Below are 22864 nucleotides of genomic sequence, written 5' to 3'. Positions count from 1 at the left end.
TTATGGCTACAGAACATACATCAGTATACAGTTTTGGGACCGTACACGATGGCGGTGGCGTCTGAGACTACATTGGAATATGAGCAGAGCCGCTTCCGGCCGTATACATTGTATACGGTTACTGGCAACTAGAGATGGGGACGGGTCCAGGTGTCTGACCCCGACCAATCCGATACTGATGACCTGTCCTCTCTATAGATCATCAGTATCAAGTACCGTCAGATCCTAGACAACAGGCCAATAGGGTTGAGCGATCGGGAAAGATCGGATCCCAATCGGCGATCGAGCAAATTTCACGATCGGGATCGGCTGGAAAATGATCAGAAATCGGAGTTTAAAATCTCAAGATCAGCTCAACCTCACAGTATATATAATATACAATTAGGGTTGAGCGTTTGGGATCGGGAAAGATCGGATCCAGATCGGCGATCGAGCAAATTTCACGATCGGGATCGGCTGGAAAATGATCGAAAATCGGAGTTTAAAATCGATCCTGAAATCTCAACCCTACAGGCCAATAGATCTTGCACATGTTGCAGAATGGACCTCCCCTTTAAATGAAGTAATGTATAAGCCCACCCTTATGTACCTGAACCCCCCCATCCCCCATCCTCTCCTAATTGAATTGCGGATTATTATGGCCGCTGAAGCGTTATAAGCAGATTCCTGACATTTATAAACTCCACGCAGACATTTTAGTCAATTACTTCTAAAGATCTCTGCTCCTCCGACGCTGATCTCTGACTTTTGGCTCCAATTATATTTTTAATCTGCGGCGGACCGCCGCCGTCCGTGCTAATTGGAAGGGAAGTTTTACAAGGGGAGAGAAAGTTTCAGGAGTCAATGACTCACAAGATGGGATAATAATATGAATATTCAGAGGAGACGTTCAGGTATCGGCGAGGACGGGGGGATGGATGGAGCAGAGAAGAGGCGTCTCCTGCCCTCACCGGCGCCACCGATGCAGCTGCCATATTAACTGTAATACATGGCGTGGAGCTGCATTCACTCGCTTCATTTTCGTAGACGATTGTCCTGACAACAGGCGCAGACACACAGGCAGGAATCCGGGGGTCAGGCGGCAGCGCCTTCACCTCTGAATCATATCGTGGGGGAGGGGAGGCAAAAGACACCAGTCAGATACAATGTACAAGTCAGATACAATGTACAAGTCAGATACAATGTACAAGTCACATATAATATACAAGTCAGATACAATGTACAAGTCAGATACAACGTACAAGTCACATACAATGTATAAGTCACATATAATATACAAGTCAGATACAATGTACAAGTCAGATACAACGTACAAGTCAGATACAACGTACAAGTCAGATACAATGTATAAGTCAGATACAACGTACAAGTCAGATACAGTGTATAAGTCTGATATATGTCACATGTAGAAGCTCCTCCTCTATATACAGTCTATAATATAGACTCTATATAGTAATAGCTGATGACTGTCTCTTTTATCCTCTGCAGGTATCACCTACATCTCAGTCCTCGCTGACCTAATTACAAGGGTGGACAAGTTACTACCTCCCCTCCTGAAATACTCTGTTCTGCTGAGGTCCTGAATGCTCATACACACTTCTCTCCTGAAATAGTGTTGGGGAAAAAAGGGGTTCATCAAAACCAGTGAATTATACCCCTGTCTTGATGTCCCCTGTGCTGCTTAGTATGCCGGGTATCCTTCATTATGAACTACCCACCAGAGTCCGTGCGCCTTGACTAAAGTCTATGCCTGCTCCTTGTGGGTGGACATTTCTTGTGCCCATTCCCCCAGAATGAATGTAATTCTATGAATGTAATCACATCGCCCCTTTAAGGAGTTGTCTTTGTAACCCCTGAATGTGACTGCAAAGAGGACCCCAATAGAGAAGACCCCCACCCTTGTGTATCCCTCTGTGTGTCGTGTCCGTCTTGTATTTCTTCCATATTCCTCTGAATTAGTTCCACATTGCAGGTACATAAAGCAGCAGAACTCCGATAATCTCCTAGGTAATTGTTTTACAACTTTCCCTGCGTCGACCTCCGCCCCCGGCGCGCGATGACTTTGTATCGCTCTCCGTGTTTTTGTATCTTCCTCTGTGTTTTTGTACGATTGGAAGTCACGGTGCGGCAGAATAATTTTCCATCTCTATGGATATAAGCAAAACACTTGGGGTGGAAGACTAAGTTAAGCCTTGGCTGATGGGATACGGAAGGCGCGTAATCTCGCCGTGAACACAATCTGTCAACATTTGCAGAAACAACGCGGTTAAGAAATGTGACTTAAACCTCACAAATACAATGTTGCTTTAATTAACCTTCAAGGCGTCCGGTCCTCGGAGATCTGATTCCTGCGAGATCGGAGCCCGGGCCAGGTAACGAATGCATTACCGCTCCGTTCTGTTGACTTAATTATCTTCATACTAACATTTGTCCAAGACGTTTGAACCAATACATTACATCCAGACGCTGGCAAGATAAGGAACAGAGAATACCGCGCTCTGTTCTCTTCACGCCACGCTCAAGCCAATTATGGACAGAAAAAATTGGGAAAATTAAAAAGGAAAAGCCTTAAATCAATAGCAGTGATCGGGCTCAAGTCACACGTCACATCTACTCACCCTACACCGGCCATAGAGTTGGGTTTGTCCATTGGTATAATTTTCCCATAGGACTGAAGACAACTACTATACTGTCTTAAAGGGATTGTCCAGACTCCGGTCCAATAAACCAAAGCTCAAAATGGTCTAAAATCTCTGTATCCTGGCGTCCAATAAGGAGGTTATGGTATGGATAGGTGATCGCTACGGCCAATGGCCATGCCTATATCTCACCATTGAAGACCAGGATACAAAGCGGGGGACCAGAAGTGTTATACACATGGGCGTGATACGTGACAGTTGTGTCACAAAAAGAGACAAAGTCATGATTGTATCTCTAAAATGGGTTTGGAGAATCTCCATCTGGGCCATCTGCCATGTCTTCCAATCCCAAGATGAGAGCTGATGCCCAATTGTAGGTGGACGTGGTGGATGGACCAAGAAGAAGACCGGATTCTGGAGGATGCCATGATGGAGACCAAAAAAAGGGGAGTAAATGTATTTACCCTCTGATTATTGGGCTTAAAGTGACCCCACAATATGAGATTGCACTTTGGTGGATTTGTTTTATATCAACTAATATTTGTAACGACTCGGCTTGTTACGATCTGGCCGATTTCTACCCAATCCCTATCCCTATATAATGGTTACGACTACTTTACAACGTTTTTATTGTCCCAATGCATCCAATATACAAAAATAAAGCAACGCTGACTATGGTGTTGCTTTAAACAGTCTGCCGTTTTATGTACGCAGCTCCTATGCTGACCTATGTGTCATTCTACAGTTTCAGTGTTCCTCTTCCCTGGCCTAGCATGGGGGGGCTCTTAATGTAATGTTACATAATACATGATTCTGTCCTATAATGGGGCCACCTATCATTTGATCGGGGCCCCCTGTTGGAAATGGATGTGACTGTCTCTGGTAGAATTAGATTTTCAGCCTAAGGTAAAGTTACGTAAGTGTTCTGTGCGGCCTCATTGAGCCCGGGATGGCGGGGCTATTGATCTGTGTCATTTCATTTAAGAGGAGATCAATCTATTCCTTTCCATCGCTCAAATGAATTTTTATGTCCCATTACCTGCACCAGTAAATTGATTGTCTTCCATCAGGTGCGAGGAGAACGTGCGCGATGGTGAAGATGGATGCCGCCTACCGTTTTACCCCATTAACTAAGATGGGAATTATTGTGTGATGTGTCACTGCTCAATGTAACGTCAGGGGTCCATTAACCGAAGAGAGAAGAAGAAGAGGAGGATCGGGGCTTGTCATTGTGAAGGAACAGACAAAAAGATCACAGCTAGACCATTATGTACATTGTAACTATGAGACAGGGAGCAAAATGCATAAAAGATACATGTAATGGGGGAAAGTGATGGATCTACCCTTGTACAGGGGCTGGAGCATCTACTGGGAGCAACATGGCCGACACGGTGATAATTCAAGACCACTAGGGGGTGTCCAATGAAGGTAACCCATGTTCATACACCCCAGTAGGTAGGTCGGAGTTAATAGAGTGGGGTCAGCATCCTGATTTTGTGAGCTACAAAGATCTTTCTCCCTCTGGAGGACCTGTCCTGTCCTGCATTACATGGATAGGGGTTACTGATGACATCATTAGGATACAATGGACATTTGTGGTCCACCATAGTGACATCCCTCCAGATGACATGACCACTGGAGTCTGGTGATGTTTAGCATCTCCACAAGAAGTCTGGGCTGTCCATAATGTTTACATTGTTACTGATGACATCATCAGAACACGATGCCCAATGGCAGCCCACTGTGGTGATGTCACTCTGGACTGTCCATATTGTTTACATTGTTACTGATGACATCATCAGAACACGATGGCCAATGGCAGTCCACTGTGGTGATGTCACTCTGGGCTGTCCATATTGTTTACATTGTTACTGATGACATCATCAGAACACGATGGCCAATGGCATCTCACTGTGGTGATGTCACTCTGGGCTGTCCATATTGTTTACATTGTTACTGATGACATCATCAGAACACGATGGCCAATGGCATCTCACTGTGGTGATGTCACTCTGGGCTGTCCATGTTGTTTATATTGTTACTGATGACATCATCAGAAAACAATGGTCAATGGCAGCCCACGGTGGTGATGTCACTCTGGGCTGTCCATAATGTTTACATTGTTACTGATGACATCATCAGAACACGATGGCCAATGGCAGCCCACGGTGGTGATGTCACTCTGGGCTGTCCATAATGTTTATATTGTTACTGATGACATCATCAGAACACGATGGCCAATGGCAGCCCACGGTGGTGATGTCACTCTGGGCTGTCCATATTGTTTACATTGTTACTGATGACATCATCAGAACACGATGGCCAAAGGCAGCCCACGGTGGTGACGTCACTCTGGATAACATGTCAACTCTGGTTAACCAACTGTATCCCACTGCCCTGGAGTCTGGTGATGTTTGGACAGTATGTAAAAAACGTTTGGGCTAACTTGGTAAGTATTACTGATGACATCATCAGAACACTATGAACAATTTGTGCCCACAATGATGATGTCATACTGATGCCATAGCCACTGGAGTCTGGTGATATACAGTATGTCCATAAAAAGTTTGGGCTTTCCATGACTGTTAGGTGTTACCTATGACATCATCAGGACACAATGGCAGTCCACTGGGGTGATGTCATGATGACTGGAGTCTGGTAATGTGCCTTCCATATGGAGGATTGGTGGAGTCTTCAGCTGGTTTGAGTTTGCCACTACTGAAGAGGTTATTTGGGCATTGTATGACTACCACAAGCAACTGTATTGGCCATCATGTTGGCCCCAACTTTTGGGGTCACTTAAGAGGTCAAACACCGAGATGTTGACCCTTTAATGTTGTAAGATTACTCAGCTCTGCTACATCAGCACCTGCATCCCCTCTCTAGTCCATGTCATTACACGTGTAGGTTTCCGCTTTATCAGATAAGATCCCATATAATGAGATTCCGCTTTAACATTCACTGTTAAAAAGTGCCCCTCCCCCCATCCATTGTCATGAGGTGACCTTTACGTCCGTGGACCAGCCATGCTCGCGCGCTAATGGGGCGATCGCCCGTTGTGATTGAATTATTGCATAATCTAACATTTGCGGGACGCACGCTCCCATGTCAACCTGAATTCTGATGTGAAGTTTTGAGATTTCACTGTCAAGCGGCATTTGGAGAAATGACCTTTTAAGGTCCATTCATCTGCACATCTACGCGGTACGAAAACAATGGCGCTGCGTGGTCATCCCTCCGTACAGGCGCATTTCACAGCCTTAATTGTCCTCGCCGTCTGCAACGAGGCTGAAAATGATTATTTACTGCGAATAAAATTGTTGTCCTGCGTTCCATCTTCACTAAATTTATAGGCGGAATAAAAAGCACAACCTGACATTTCTGCCTTAAAGGTTACGGATCCCTGAGCCGAAAAATTTACTTAAAGAACGTCGGGCGATTCTGGTGACATTTCACTGGTTAATTCTACATAAAACGTTCCCTTACTTTGCAAATGCTTTGCTTATTTGTACTGTAGCTTATACTCTAGACACACCCAAAGCTGCAGTCAGGAAAACAAACTTAGCAGAACTTTGGTGCCCGATAAATTCAAGAAGGTTTTGCAAAAACTGTATTGATGAATGGGTTGTCCTGGATTGGCACTGGCACCACCAAGGGCTGGACCTCCTGCCCAAACACAGAAGACGTAGCCTATGTGTGGGAGTTACAGACGTTACGTTGGGGGCTTTGGCTCTGTTGGTGGTAGGTGACAGGGCTCAATGTCAAGGCTTGGGTGGAAATCCATCATCGTCTGGCCCGTTCACTGGAGGGGTTGATATATTTGCAAGTAAAGTACGGTAGGTTGTCACCATTTACCTCTTGCACTTGATTGAGGGAGGGCCATGGGTCCTTTTGCGCATACGCAACCCCCAAAGTGGAGCAAAGACATGGCTTAATGGGAACAAGTCCATCCTGTAGGTATCTGCTCCACCTTCCACTCCTTCCCTAGGACCAACATTTCTCTCCTATATTACAAGACATTAAAGATTCCCTTCTCCACCCCCAAAAAGACCCCCAAATTATCTTGAAATGTTTTTCATGAAATTTTTATAGACATTTTGTCCTGTTTAGGATGTAATTCATATTCCCCTATGCAGGGATCTGGACTTCAGTGCAAGGAGCATTCAGGTCGCTACCGCCTGAGGTTCTCCTGGTGTAGGTAGTGGCAGGGTCAGGAACCAGGCAAGTGGTCAGGGCAGGAGGCAAAGGTGCAGAAGTCAGAGACAGGTAGCAGGCAGGACAGGAACAGTAAACAGGCATGTGGTTAGGAACAAGCCTAAGGTCAAATCACAGGTCCAGTTAGGTCAAAGATCGGGCACAACTAGGTCAAGCACGCTATGAATCCTACGGCTCAGGCATCAAGCTGAAGGAAGGGATTACTTATAAGGAATGGGCTGGGGAAGGATGGATAGGTGGCAGGCATACCCTATGGATGCCCGTACCAGTGGAAGAAGAAGCAGGGCAATGAGAAGGTGCCGGTGAGGTCATCCATTGGGCACTGCCACTAGAAGGAGTCCATCAATGTCACATTCAGTCCTTGACCAGGTCCTTACTCTTCCACCCTATTTCTTGCTATTTGTGTGTTTCGCGCTCCGCTCCATAAGTCATGGTCACAAATATGTGATTTCCTCTACTCCGCCGATACATGGACAATTTAGCGGCTGCATTTAGCTCTTTCTACCTCCGGCAGAAGACATGAGAGCCCTGTCAGATGTTCTCCTCTTATAATAAATGTGCTTTTTCCTCGGATTTCCACCTTGTGGATTGATTTTGCGGCTTGAAATGTTTTCTACTTTAATTTATTTGTTTTAACCGTCCTTGTATCCCGTTGGCTTTTTTTGTTTGCTGGAGGAGACGGCGTTCCACAGTAAAAGGCCAAATCCGCGTTTGCAAACATATTATATATATTTTTTTGTGATTTTGTGAATTACCTTTTCTCAGATGTGCGGCTGTAAATCAATGGCCGTCCTACAGCACAGAGGTCATGGCGGACTCTTAAAGAAAACAGATACGGACGGGTCTATGAGGCGAGATGAATGATGTGGTCACCGTCCGGTGGGCTTGACATTGTTTTTCTTGAAGCTCCTGTAGCAGGACTGGATGGCTGCACAAACAAGGTTATGTGTACGGTGCGGGTGCCAGATGGCGGTATATGGCAGAGCACCATGTGACCACAAATCCTCTGGGCTTTGTATAGGGTTCAACATAGACAGCTTGTACTAGTACGTGTTGTAGGGTGGCATGAAGCAGCACCTCGAAGCTGGTGAACCTGGAACACCTACAATTGGCCTTGTAGCCCTAACCAGAGCCCAGACAAGCCCCACGTTGGGCTCTTTGGGGCTAAAACAAAAATATTCACTGAGAACATCTCAGATATTTATGGCATATCGTATGCCCCTCTAATCCGATTGGACATTCATATTAAAGAGCAATATCAGTGTCAGACTGAGGTCCCTTGGTGCCACCAAATAAACCAAGTTCTGGGGGCCGACCCTCAAACAACCCCTAGGAAATAGACCATAATACCATTCAAATTTGGATGTGTTCTGCTGGACCATTTCTGTGTCGGAGCTGGACGATGCTCTGGTACACTGGTGGCCCAATACTGAGCATTATATAAAAAAAAATTAGCCAGACTTCCTAAAAGAGGAATTCAAAAATACTTAAAAATTCTTTACAATTTAGCAGTCTAAATTTTACAAAATTCTAAAATTTTTGAAGTTTGACTCCTTTTCTGTGTTTCCTGGCATGGCAGTCTCCTGGGGCCATCATGTATACCCCGTCCTATAGGTCATTCCTCCTCACACGGCCACAGCAGCCAATACCAGGCCACATGGTGGTCACATCACTATGGACAAGGACAAAGTTTTTACCATTTTTACTATTTGTAACCCCTTCACTCCACTGGTTTTCAGTCTCCATCTTCCTGAATTCATAACTTTTTGATTTTTCCATTCCCAGTCCTGTATTAAGGCTTATTTTTTGCAGGACATATTGCGCTTTATATTAGGACCACTGACTAGCCCATACAAAAAATCAGAATGGGGTGAAATTAGAGAAAAAACTACATTTGTACCACTTTCTTATGATTTTTTGGTCTTACAGCGTTCACTCTGCAGCCAATCCATTACCAGCATTCTGCAAGTTGTTATGTCAAGTTAAACTTTGCTCCAACTCTACGTTGACAATACCAGACCTCATACAGAAATTGTTCCTAAATCTATGAGAAAATGTCCAGATTATGAAACCAAAGAATAAATATTGCCGGACGCTTTACTTTAGTCTGGGACACAAAGTTGCAAAATAAAAAGTTCAAAGCGTCAACCTCTAGAACTAGACTTGGCCGATCTCTTCTGGGTCGTACATGACTTTGATCTCTTAGATCTCTGGTAAGAGTTACCCAAAGTACAATCGGTATTGTGAGTAACAAGATGTTTTCTTCTCGAGACAAAAAAAATCAACTTTTTGTCAATAATCGATAATCGGAAAGAAGTGAATTCTGGGAACTCTGGAGAAAGTTGTAGAGTTGTCACCAAGAAACTGATGCTCGGAGAGATTAACCGACAACCAACAGATATGTATCGAAAATTGTTGGACCTCCCAACTATGGATACATTTGGAAGTTCTAAATGTGACAGACCAGGTGGAATGGGTCATGATTGTTCACTTTTGAACTCGCATAAACCCCGGGTCTCTCTTTAAAGGAATTAGTCAGACACAATTTTTTGTAGGTACCACGTCGGAATAGCCTATAGAAGAAAGGCTATTTGTCTCCTACCTTTCGTTGTCTTCTCTGTGCCGCCATTTGCCTACAATCCCGGTTTCTCTCGCTATGTAAATAAGCTCTCTCGCAGCACTGGGGGCGGACTCCAGCGCTCAGACAGCACTGGGGGTGTCCCCAATGCTGCGAGAGGGCTCTCTCCAGCGCCGCCTCCTCTTCTTCAGCAGCATCATCTTCAGCCTCTTCTTCTGGCGGTGGCTTGTAACTTCTAAGGCTTCGGGCCTTGGGCAGAGCAGTCTGCGCATGCCCACAGGCCACAAGAAAATGGCCGCTTGCGCAGTAATGTAAGCGTTAGGGGCCACCCCCAGTGCTGCGGCACAGCTCATTTACATACCGAGGATTGTAGGCGAACTGCGGCGCAGAGAAGACGACAAAAGGTAAGAGATGAATAGCCTTTCTTAAGGCTATTCCGACGTGGTACCTACAAAAAATTGTGTCTGACTGATAGGATCCCTTTAAAGATTGTCAACGGAGGTAAATTTTTGCTAAATACCGCAGCTCACTCCTGTTCCCACCTTGGCCCACAGGAAATGGCTGCTCAGCCAATCACTGCATGACATGGGTCACTGCTCTGGCCAGTCATTGGCTGTGTGTTGTGATGGGGCGGGAAGTAGAGACCAGCAGGCACCTGGTAAGCCTCATATACGCGAGCCGCGCATGATTAGTAGTTACTATGATTTTTTTCCCCACCACGTTCCATTTAGCAAATATTTTCCCCAAAAATGGACAACCCCTTTAACTCTCTGGATAGTGGAGGAGGGGATAAGTTCTCATCCTCAAACACAACTCATTAGTTGTAAGGAAATTCATTGAAGAATAGGAAGACGAAGTAACATTTCCATCAAAGGAAAACCTAAAGGGTCATTTTCCCTGTAATAGAGTGTCAGAGTAAATGTGGAAACCTCCAAAAACATCCATTTATGGCACCACTTCCGAAATCTTAACGAGCCGTTCCATCAGTGGCAGCCGGTGCGGGGAGAATTGCTTCCACGTCCATTTGTTTTTCTACAGCCTTTTTCCCTGCAGTCATAAGGTTTGTGTCAACAGTAATAGACTCGGAGAGCCGAGAAGGTTATTCAAGCAAAGCGGCCCTAAATAACCAGATGTTTAAGGGATATTCTCACCTTACGCTTGTTTGTAGGGCAGACGTACAGATAGCTCAAAATTGTCTTTAATCCGACTTTATCATTCAACTTCTCGTAGGTCGTCCCGTAGTCTGTCGACCTGAAAACAAAAGTACAGAGGAATTATAACCAGCGAGAATGTGATCGTATAGCGGGTGTACAGAGCGGAAGATTATTAACTGAGGGCAGGATTATCTGAGAATGCAAGGTGGAAAGGAATAACTAGTCCAAGATGTCTACAGCAGGCGGAAATACAAGAATATCCTTGTGCATAGGGGGCAGTATTATAGTAGTTATATTCTTGTACATAGGAGGTAGTATTATAGTAGTTATATTCTTGTACATAGGAGGTAGTATTATAGTAGTTATATTCTTGTATATAGGAGTAGTATTATAGTAGTTATATTCTTGTACATAGGAGCAGTATTATAGTAGTTATATTCTTGTACATAGGAGGTAGTATTATAGTAGTTATATTCCTGTATATAGGAGTAGTATTATAGTAGTTATATTCTTGTATATAGGAGCAGTATTATAGTAGTTATATTCTTGTACATAGTAGTATTATAGTAGTTATATTCTTGTACATAGGGGGCAGTATTATAGTAGTTATATTCTTGTACATAGGAGTAGTATTATAGTAGTTATATTCTTGTACATAGGAGGTAGTATTATAGTAGTTATATTCTTGTACATAGGAGCAGTATTATAGCAGTTATATTCTTGTACATAGCAGCAGTATTATAGTAGTTATATTCTTGTACATAGGAGCAGTATTATAGCAGTTATATTCTTGTACATAGGAGTAGTATTATAGTAGTTATATTCTTGTACATAGGAGTAGTATTATAGTAGTTATATTCTTGTACATAGGAGTAGTATTATAGTAGTTATATTCTTGTACATAGGAGCAGTATTATAGTAGTTATATTCTTGTACATAGGAGGTAGTATTATAGTAGTTATATTCTTGTACATAGGAGTAGTATTATAGTAGTTATATTCTTGTACATAGGAGGTAGTATTATAGTAGTTATATTCTTATACATAGGAATAGTATTATAGTAGTTATATTCTTGTACATAGGAGTAGTATTATAGTAGTTATATTCTTGTACATAGGAGTAGTATTATAGTAGTTATATTCTTGTACATAGGAGCAGTATTATAGTAGTTATATTCTTGTACATAGGAGTAGTATTATAGTAGTTATATTCTTGTACATAGGAGGTAGTATTATAATAGTTATATTCTTGTACATAGGAGGTAGTATTATAGTAGTTATATTCTTGTACATAGGAGGTAGTATTATAGTAGTTATATTCTTGTACATAGGAGCAGTATTATAGTAGTTATATTCTTGTACATAGGAGTAGTATTATAGTAGTTATATTCTTGTACATAGGAGCAGTATTATAGTAGTTATATTCTTGTACATAGGAGTAGTATTATAGTAGTTATATTCTTGTACATAGGAGCAGTATTATAGTAGTTATATTCTTGTACATAGGAGCAGTATTATAGTAGTTATATTCTTGTACATAGGAGTAGTATTATAGTAGTTATATTCTTGTACATTGGAGCAGTATTATAGTAGTTATATTCTTGTACATAGGAGCAGTATTATAGTAGTTATATTCTTGTACATAGGAGTAGTATTATAGTATTTATATTCTTGTACATAGGAGTAGTATTATAGTAGTTATATTCTTGTACATAGGAGTAGTATTATAGTAGTTATATTCTTGTACATAGGAGGTAGTATTATAGTAGTTATATTCTTGAATATAGCAGTAGTATTATAGTAGTTATATTCTTGTACATAGGAGTAGTATTATAGTAGTTACATTCTTGTACATAGGAGGTAGTATTATAGTAGTTATATTCTTGTACATAGGAGCAGTATTATAGTAGTTATATTCTTGTATATAGGAGTAGTATTATAGTAGTTATATTCTTGTACATAGGAGCAGTATTATAGTAGTTATATTCTTGTACATAGGAGGTAGTATTATAGTAGTTATATTCTTGTACATAGGAGCAGTATTATAGTAGTTATATTCTTGTATATAGGAGCAGTATTATAGTAGTTATATTCTTGCACATAGGAGCAGTATTATAGTAGTTATATTCTTGTATATAGGAGCAGTATTATAGTAGTTATATTCTTGCACATAGGAGCAGTATTATAGTAGTTATATTCTTGTATATAGGAGCAGTATTATAGTAGTTATATTCTTGTACATAGGAGCAGTATTATAGTAGTTATATTCTTGTATATAGGAGTAGTATTATAGTAGTTATATTCTTGTATATAGGAGTAGTATTATAGTAGTTATATTCTTGTACATAGGAGCAGTATTATAGTAGTTATATTCTTGTATATAGGAGTAGTATTATAGTAGTTATATTCTTGTACATAGGAGCAGTATTATAGTAGTTATATTCTTGTACATAGGAGTAGTATTATAGTAGTTATATTCTTATACATAGGAGCAGTATTATAGTAGTTATATTCTTGTACATAGGAGGTAGTATTATAGTAGTTATATTCTTATACATAGGAGCAGTATTATAGTAGTTATATTCTTGTATATAGGAGTAGTATTATAGTAGTATTATTCTAGTACATAGGGTACGGTATTACAATATATTACAATAGTTATATTTTACAGTATTCTTTTATTCATATGAGGCAGTGTTATAATTCTCATTTACTGAATTATAACGGTTACTTCTGGATATATTATTCTCCGGAGTTCTTCTTGTCAGCTTATACAAATGCATAAGTACTTAACAGGTGGAGATGATATTTTATAGGAAAACTCCTAGGTAGAGAGAATTTTTCATCAAGACATTTTTGAGAAATGTTTGCGTACCAAGGGATTATGTAAGTGATAATAGGATTACAAATTCTGTCTCCCTGTTACAGTACATGTAGAAATTCTTCCATCAGCTACAGATGCAGCAAAGTATAACTTAACACATAACACGTTAAGTTACTATTTCAATAGCTTTTCTTGTATTTTGTATGATGATGCTGCAGCAAGTTACCAGCGTTAACTTTAACTTTGTTACATCCGTACGATGGGAATATCAGACCTTATAATGGAATTGTATTAAACCTATGATAAAATGTCGGGGTTGTTAAATCAATAAATCAAGAAATAAATCTCGTCAGACACTTTCCTTTAGTCTAGAACTCAAAGTACAAAATGGGAAGATCAAAGCCTCAACCACTATAGCAGGGCTTGGCGGATTTTTCTAGGGTCTTACATGGATGTACAGGCTTTCATCTCCTATCTCTGCTAAGATTTGTCTAAAGTACAAGTTTTATTTTTCGTAACAATGTTTTCTTGGTGGAAACTGTTCAACTTTTGCCAGTTTCTTGTTACCGGAGAGCAGTGGATTGTGGGAGTTCTGGTGACAGCTGTAGTGTTGTCATTGAAACGTCAGGTGACTTATCCGACAATTTTTCAAAAATTTCAATTTCAAAAATGAAATATTATTTTTGACGTAGCCAGAGCCGACGGCCACCATTGGTCGGAAGACCTAACTATTAGTCAATGAGAATTTGGGCAATAGACTCAGCCATTGTAATTGTTTGTAAGCTTCGGAAACCTCTGTTCATACTATTATTTATTTCTCCTACTTGTATTGTGCCAATGTATCCTCCAGCGACTGTCCTATATAGGGCTCACAATCTAGAATCCCTATCAGTATGTCTATAGGGTATGGAAGGAAACCGGAGTAGCCAGAAGAAATCCAGACAAGCACAAGAAGAACTTATAAGCTCCATGGAGAGGTTGTCCTTGGTTAGATTTGGTTCTGCCATTGGATCATGGTTTGTGGTCAATTTAGCCATGACAGCTACAATGTCTACATGTGAAATCTATTCTAGTCTTACTGTATAATGGGCATCTGTATGGTCCTGAAGGTTGTCTGTTCTTACAGCTGGAACCAACGAACCATGCAAGTAATGGAATCAATGGAACAAGGTTAGGAGGATATCGTCCCGCCATAGGGAGAGACCACCGTTTAGGTGTGTGGAGTCTTATTAAGCCATTAGCGCTCCACTGTGCAAGGGAACATGGGAAGAATATGCAAATCTGTCTTCCATGATGTAATTAAGAAGTCAGTGCCTCAGTCATGCAGTCCAATAGAGGGCGCTCCCTGAGGATGTGCAAGTCTGTCTTCCATGATGTAATTAGGAAGACAGAGCCTCAGTCATGCAACCCAATAGAGGACGCTCCCTTTAACATCATGCCCGACCTTCCCAGAGGTCTTTGCTTGCAATGATGTGGGAACATACCTGGTAAAATTATTGGACTATTGGACTGCATGACTAAGGCACTGACTTCCTAATTACATCATGGAAGACAGATTTGCATATTCTTTCAATGGAACAATTTTTTTTTCCCATTTTCAACTTTTTATTATTTCCATGATATAAGAATCCAACAATTGTCAAAAATGTTATGTCAGTCCAGGTAGCTGCAACGGGGCTAAGGGATAGCAGTAGGGAATCTCGCCCTGCACTACTCCCACTAGCTATCCCGGTCCCTGCCTCACGGGTGTGGGTCGGCTGTACTCAGGCTAAGCCTGACCCCGACAGCTCCTCTCTCACTGATACCGTAGGCCTAGAGGGAAGTGGGAGAAGGAATGCCCTATAAGATCTCTAGGGACTGGAGACTAAAGGGGGTCACCCCTAACGAACAAGTGAAGCTGCTACTGACAGGGACTGACAAGGGTGTGCGCTGACTAACTACACAAGCAGCACACAGGAAACATGTGGGAAAGGATTCCCCCAAACCAATATGGGAAGGAACCGTACACTAGGAAACAAACACAGGGAAACTGAGTAGAAATCAAAGGATAAGGCAATTCACTCACACAGTCAATTATACACAGAGGGAGGATTGGTGAACACAGAAGGGAAAACACACAAACCAACTAGTTCACCCAAACCTCCCAAAAACCAACCACGGAACTTCCTCTATCCCAGATAACCACCTACTCCTCCTGCTAAGGCCTAGCTCTGTAAAAGCGACACTCAGCACAGAACCATGGGAGGCATGGGTATAAATACAGAGTAGAGACCACTCCTCCCAGGTGCAAATGGGAGGACAGACTAATCAACCAGGAAATAAAGCTGCCTACCAGCAGTGCGCACGTGCAAGTCAGAAGGTGTGCACCAATACTCACGACAGGACAACCCCGCAGCGCCAGGATGCCACCCCAGACACTGCGCAGCCAAAAACTCCCCAGGTAAGAAAAATAGAAAGCAATGAACCTAAATACTCCTAACAAAAAAAATATATAGAACATTCCACCAAACTTTGATTTACGAGGCTGTTCGAAGCCAATGAGATCTGACTGTTCTATGGTCAACCTTGGGACAATGACGAGAACACGCTAGCCAATGAAGGAGTTAACCTTAATAAGCGCAGGATACATTTTAGAAGCCAAAGGCTTTATTCATATTCGGTGCAAGTGTTGTGTTATGGAGGACACAGCTCTTGTGAAAAATAGGCAAAACCTTGACGGGAAGCAAACAATGGCAGCCCAGGTGTGAATAATTCATTATATGGTGAAGCTTTAGAAAGCTTACAAAATTCTAAAGCAAAAAATTAAAAAAGAAAAGAAAATTCCACCAAAATGTGTTGTTGGAGCTTGGGCCATCCTAAGGTAAGTGATTGCTTCTCCCAACCAAGAAAGAGATAGATTCAGGTCTTCCAAGTAGTCTGTGATAGAGATGAGTGAACACTACTCGAAACAGCCATAGCCGTAGAAATGAATGGACGTAGTCGGCACGCGGGGGGTTAAGTGGCCGGCCACCGGCAAAGTCAATGTGCCTGCCGCTTCTATTCATTTCTATAGGAGCGTACTATTCGAATGGCTGTTTCGAATAGTGTTCACTCATCTCTAGTCTCTGATACTCTGTCTGTGGGTAAGATCTGATGCAGAGAATCTGAGATCTGTGATATCTGGGATTTGGAGCAGGATTTCTGACCTTGTGACTTTCAGACTCCAGATCTCACCATCCACTACAGTCTGAAACGTGAGACTACTATCATTTTATAGAAAACCATCTTGTCTCTTGGATATAGAAATTTGACTTACAACTATTTAGCATATGATCAATCCTGCAGATTGTTGTCATGGAACTACATTGTTACTGTTTTGCTCCTAAAAAATTTTAATTAAAATTTTTATTATTTTGTAAAAACACCTTTGGCATTCAACACTAGCCGAATCCTTCAAGCATGTCTCCACTACACGTTCCCAGTGTTGGTGCATACTGGGTGACTCTATTAGGTGCGAATACAGCTTTTTTTACAACTCTACTCACAATCGTTTCATTGGGTTGAGGCTTGGTGGAGGCCAATCCAGCCCCTCTACTTCATTGTCATTGAACCACTTCTTCCCTAATGTCGATGTATGCTTCAAGACGTTGTACTGCTGGAACACTATGTCCTCCTTTTCATACCCAGTGTACGAGGTAACTCGTCTTGTAGGATACTCACATATAGCTCAGCATTGAGACCACCATCGATCTTGGCGTTTGGCTGTAAAACAACCCATATCATCAGGTTTCCTCCACTAATCTTGACACTTCCTTCAATTGTTTGTTCCATTAGCCCCTTTTTCCGAGTTCCTTCCAGACCCATTTGCTCCAAATCCCATTTGCAATCTTCTATTGTCTGCTTTTGGTACTTTTTTGCAAACTTGTGCCGGAACTTCTTGTGAGGAGCCAACTTTTTGACTCTGATATTTTGCCTGGACGTCCATGTCTTGACTTTAGAATGGGTGAATAAACCTTATTTCGTATTCTTCTTCCACCTATGATGGTGCTCACATGATGCAGTTTGGCAATTTTCATGGCCCAGAGGCCGCTATCGATGAACTGGATGAGGCTGTTTTTCTTTTTCCTCATGGCTGATCCTTGACATGAACCGGTGATCTTTCCCTTGGGAATCCACCTTATAACACCTTGAGCTATCGGGAAATGTGAGAACACGTTGGTATTTGTATGATACAAGAAGAAAAAGATTCCACCACCAGGAGCAAAACAGTAACAATGAGAAGAATCTGCAGAACGAATCGTATGCTCAATAGCTGCAAGTCACATTTATGTATGAGATAGTCGAGGTATGTCATGGATGAAGTCAAGGAAGCAAAGCAGAATCATCCCAACGGAAGCAGTGGGAGACTAAACTGGAGTGCAGAACGTATTTCTAGCTCGGGGGTCCATTTTTATTATCTCAGAAAACTCCTTTAAGGACTTATTTGCTCTATTCCCACAAGTGTCAAGGCTCTTCTTAACCACGGCAGCTAAGGTAGAGGTTTACAAGCAGTTGCTTAGAAATGACGGCTCCTATAGCGTTACAATGGGGTTCCCCTGGTTCCCATTGGGATTTTGATATTTTTTACTTCAATAATGATGCTACAGGTTGCACTGTTCTTATCAAAAACACCTCTCAACAGAAAGTAAAGAACGCCATTGTGAACGGAGCCTAAAATAGGGTTTTGAATTCCACTTCTATATTATTTATAAGATCGAGAAACTTAAAAAAATAAAATGATAAAAATAAAAAGGGAGAAACAAAAGAAAATACCGTATTTTTCGGACTATAAGACGCACTTTTTTTCCCCCAAATTTGGGGGGAAAAGAAGGGTGCGTCTTATAGGCCGAATGTGGCGCCTGGCATCCGCTGTAATAGAGAGGCGGAAGCCGGCAAGTGATAGACGCCATTGCAGGTGCCGGGACCTGAGACATCGCTGCCCTGCCCTGCATGAAGCCAGCAGCGGGAGGAGTGATGCTATTCCGCTCCACCGTCCCCCCGCCGCTGGCTTCATGCAGGGCAGGGCAGCGATGTCTCAGGCCCCGGCGTCTATGCCTCCCCGGCATCCGCCTCTCTAGTACAGCGGATGCCGGGTCAGTATCAGCGGCCCCTTCTCCCCCGGGGCCGGTCCCCACCGGCCCCGTACCTGTGAAGTTGCAGGCCGGCTCCTGCGCGGTGATATCGCAGGAGCCGACCTGTTCGGGTGACAGCCGGGAGCCTAATGAGGCTCCCCGGCCTGTCACTGCTATATATTAGTATTGCGGCTGGTCTCTATGACCAGCCGTAATACTAATAGACAGAATGTCCCATAGACGGCAATACAGTTGTATTGCCGTCTATGGGACTTGCGATCAAGTGACCGCAGGTTCAAGCCCCCGGGGGGGGAATAAAATAGTAAAAAAAAAAAAAAAAAGCTTTAAAAAAATATAATAAATATATGAAATAAATAAAAGTTCTAAATCACCTCCTGTCCCTAGAATATATATATATAAAAGTAGAAAATCATATATCATAAACCACCGGGTTTTTTTTCAATAAAAGGTGATCTAAGCAATAGATATTCCCCAAAATGGTATAACTAAAAAGTACTTCTGGCCCCGCAAAAAAAAACACTCTATGCATCCCCGTACAGCTGCAGGGTCACCGGTCAATGTGGCCTTGCAGCTGTTGCAAAACTACAACTCCCATATATTAAATATTTTACTAGTTTTTGCTTCAAAATTTTTTTTCCCTATTTTCCTCCTCTAAAACCGTCTTATAGTCCGAAAAATACGGTAATAAAAAGGAAAAAAAAATCTAAAAAGTAAATTATAAAAATGAATCAAGTAAATGTAAAATAAGGCAAAAAATTCCAAAAAGTAAATTATTAAAACAAGGCCAATAAAAAAAGTAAATGATGAAAAAGGGAAAAAAAAAGACAAAAATTAGGGTTGAGATGAGCTTGAGATTTCAGGATCGTTTTTAAAATTCGAATTTCCGATCATTTTCCATTCAAATCTGATCCCAATTCCGATCCTAATGCAAGTCAATGGAATTTTTTTAATCAAAGATCGGATTTTAAAAACGATCCTATTCACTATACAGCATGGAGTCCAAAAATTGAACGCTTTAATTGTTAGACTCCACGCTGTGTAGTGATTAAAAAAAAATCCTCTGGCTACTTAGTCCCCCCTGGTGTCCACTTACCTGCACAGATCCGCTGTCGCTCCCCGTTGTTCTCGCCCTTCTTCTCTCTCATTCATATGCCTTCAGAGAGCCGTGCGCACCCCCGCCTCCCTAGTTAGAGATGCTGGGAGTAGACAGGGCTTGTTGTGGCTTAGGAGAGTGTGGGCCGGGAGTCATGTGCGAATCACTCACGACTCCCCTCCCAATACCCGCCCACACTCTCCTAAGCCACAAGCCCCGCCTTCTTCCTAGGTCTATAACTCTAACCTGGGAGGCGGGTGCGCACGGCACTCTGAAGACCGGTGAATGAGAGAGAACCAGACCGAGAAGAACGGGGAGTGACAGCGGCAGCGGATCTGTGCAGGTAAGTTGAACGATTGGGATAACTAATAGCTAATTTAGCTACTACTATAATGTACAGTCCTCTCTGCTGTGCCGTATACTGGACTCTGCTAGATCTGCAATGCAGATGTAGCAGAGTCCAGTGTACGGCACAGCGGAGAGGACTGAACATTGTAGTAGTAGTAGCTAAATAGAGATGAATGAATGGATATATAGAGAATGAATGGACGCAGCCGGCACAGGGGGTTAAGCGGCCGGACACCAGCACAGGCTGTGCACGGCTGCATCCATTCATTCCTATGGGAGCGTGCTATTCAAAACGGTAGTAAAATATTCGAGGTTTGATATTCGTTTCGAGTAGCCGCTCAATATTCGACTACTCGAATCGAATATCGAACCCTATTATAGTCTATGGGGGAAAATGCTCGTTTCAGGGGTAGGCAACGTTCGATCAAATTACACTTACCAAGTCCACGAGTGAGGGTCGGGCTGGATCCTCCAAGCAGTCTTCTCCGTGCAGCGTCCCCGCGGCATCTTCCAGCTCTGAATTCACTCTGCCAGGCATCGGGTCTGGGCAGAGCCGACTGCGCATGCCCGCACTACAAGCGGGTGCAACCGATGCCTGGCAGAGTGAATTCAGAGCCGGAAGACGCCGCGGTGAAGCTGCGTGGAGAAGACTTCTAAAGGTAGGAGAAGAACCAGCGTTGATTGGCCGACTGTATAGCATTCGGACAATCAATGCTGGTTCTGCATCGAACTTTTCCATTCGAATAGCGAGTAGTATTCGATCGAGTACGAGTATTTCGAATACCGTAGTATTCTATCCAATACCTACTCGCTTGAATACTACTCGCTCATCTCTAGTCTCCGCTTTTATTGTCTTGTATATAAGTTATCGATTTCCTCGTAACACCTTTATGTAAATCTCCCCACATAGTCCCGGAGTCTCCGAGCGGAACGTATAATTCGCGGCCAGAAGGAATGGCAGAGTATTAAGCAGGCCGGGTATTAGCCGCAGTCCAAAAAGCAAAACTTTTATTAGAAAATCATTAGCGAGTTCTTTTGTGAATAAAATCATCTCTTAATGCCGGAGCCGAAACGCGCCCAAGTCTAACCTTCCGGATAAAGCCGGGCTGTGTAACCGCGCAGCCCAGAGAGACACAATTTTATCAAATGTTTGTAAGACCCGCCGGTATTTAAATGACTTCATTACGAGGCGCTGACAGTTCTTACTATTCCTGGCGCAAATGACATTTCTAAGACGGTAATCTTACTTGTTCTGCTCAGGCAAAGTCGCGGAATCCTATTAATTCCCCCGCACCCCACCCCCGCAGTATACAAAGAAACTTGGAGGTGTCGAATACAAATTTTTCAATAAAATGTTCAATGACGTTCCTTCGTGAAATCCTAAGAGCGTCGATTAGATATCACGTTGGACGCGTTATTGAGCTTGAAGGGAATGGAAATATTTCCGGCTCTGAAGTACGTGAATAAGGAGATGGAGGTTGGCGGCTCGAGGGGGAGGGGGGAGGGATTGGTGGTAATGGACGTTTTTTAAAGGGTTTTTTTGGTTACAATTCACATTCTATCCACAGGACGGGGGTAAGGGGGGATGTCTGACCTCTGCCCCCCCACCTCCCCCAACCTGACCTCTTTCTGTATCTTAATGGAGTGGCCAGTTGAATGTCTTGACCAAGTTGAATCTACTTGGCCATCTTCAATGGTCCAAGGGAAATCTTGGATTGGCAGCGTACATACTCGACTGACCACTCCATTCACATGTGATCATCCCTTTTTTGAGATCAGAGTATAGGAGGAAACTTGTTGTAACTAGACAAGATCTAGAAATACTAAATTATTCTTTTTTTTTTCACATTGACTAACCGAAAACCATTACAATGGCCAATCACAATGGCAGGACAAATGACTCCATGTGTACCAGGGCCACCAACTGTATCATTTATAGTACTGGTCTCCTCATATTGGGATAAGACACCTTATGGGTCCCTAAAGGTTCCTGGCCCTGAATGAGACCACTCCCTGTATGGGGCACATGCACCAAGACGTCCCCCATTATATCCCAATACAAGCGCTGCTGTCTACTTATAGTATTATTTCAGCACTACAGATCAGTCTTATTATAGCATTGTTATGGTTACATTGTATGCCACTATTATGTAGGCACTCTATGGCAGCAGTATAATATGGGCACTATGTAGTGGTTGTATTTGGTTATTATTGGAGATAAGGAGATAGCCAGAAATGCAAAAAATAATACAGACCCATCCTCAATGCATCATGGTGGATATATAGTTTTATGTGGCCCCGGGAGCGTACAAGATTTTAAAACAATCAGTTCAGCTTTTCTGGTTTGCTACAATGTATCAGTCTGGAGTTCAGGCTGTTGAGCTCACAGAGTATTGTCTACACTGGATACAATTGTTTCCACTTCTCAGTTGAGAGCAGGAGTAGCTTTGTACTAGTTTGCTACAATGTACCAGTCTGGAGTATGGGCTGTTGAGCTCAAAGAGCATTGTCCAGACTGGATACATTTGTCTCCACTTCTCAGTTGAGAGTAGGATTAGTTATATACTAGTTCGCTACATTGTATCAGTCTGGAATCCAGGCTCTTGAGCTCACAGAGCATTGTCTTCACTGGATACAATTGTCTCCACTTCTCAGTTGAGAGCAGGACTATCTATGTATTAGTTTGCTACAATGTACCAGTCTGGAGTTCAGGCTATTGAGCTCACAGAGCACTCTCTACACTGGATACAATGGTTTCCACTTCTCAGCTGAGAGCAGGACTCGCTATGTACTAGTTTGCTACAATGTATCAGTCTGGTGTATGGGCTGTTGAGCTCACAGAGCATTGTCCAGACTGGATACAATTGTCTCCACTTCTCAGTTGAGAGTAGGATTAGTTATAT

General features: G+C 42.5%; 1 protein-coding gene across 1 annotated transcript in view; it reads right to left on the bottom strand.

Moving 5' to 3' along the window:
- Positions 1 to 22864, bottom strand: part of SORCS1 (sortilin related VPS10 domain containing receptor 1) — a 400088-nt gene that overhangs the window by 178154 nt on the left and 199070 nt on the right. The window contains 1 exon segment of the mRNA XM_075258641.1: positions 10584 to 10683. Coding sequence (XP_075114742.1) covers positions 10584 to 10683 — 100 coding nt within the window.

Source organism: Leptodactylus fuscus, chromosome 10 (assembly GCF_031893055.1).
Source record: "Leptodactylus fuscus isolate aLepFus1 chromosome 10, aLepFus1.hap2, whole genome shotgun sequence".
Classification (NCBI taxonomy): domain Eukaryota; kingdom Metazoa; phylum Chordata; class Amphibia; order Anura; family Leptodactylidae; genus Leptodactylus; species Leptodactylus fuscus.
This window is presented reverse-complemented; position numbering and strand designations above follow the sequence as displayed.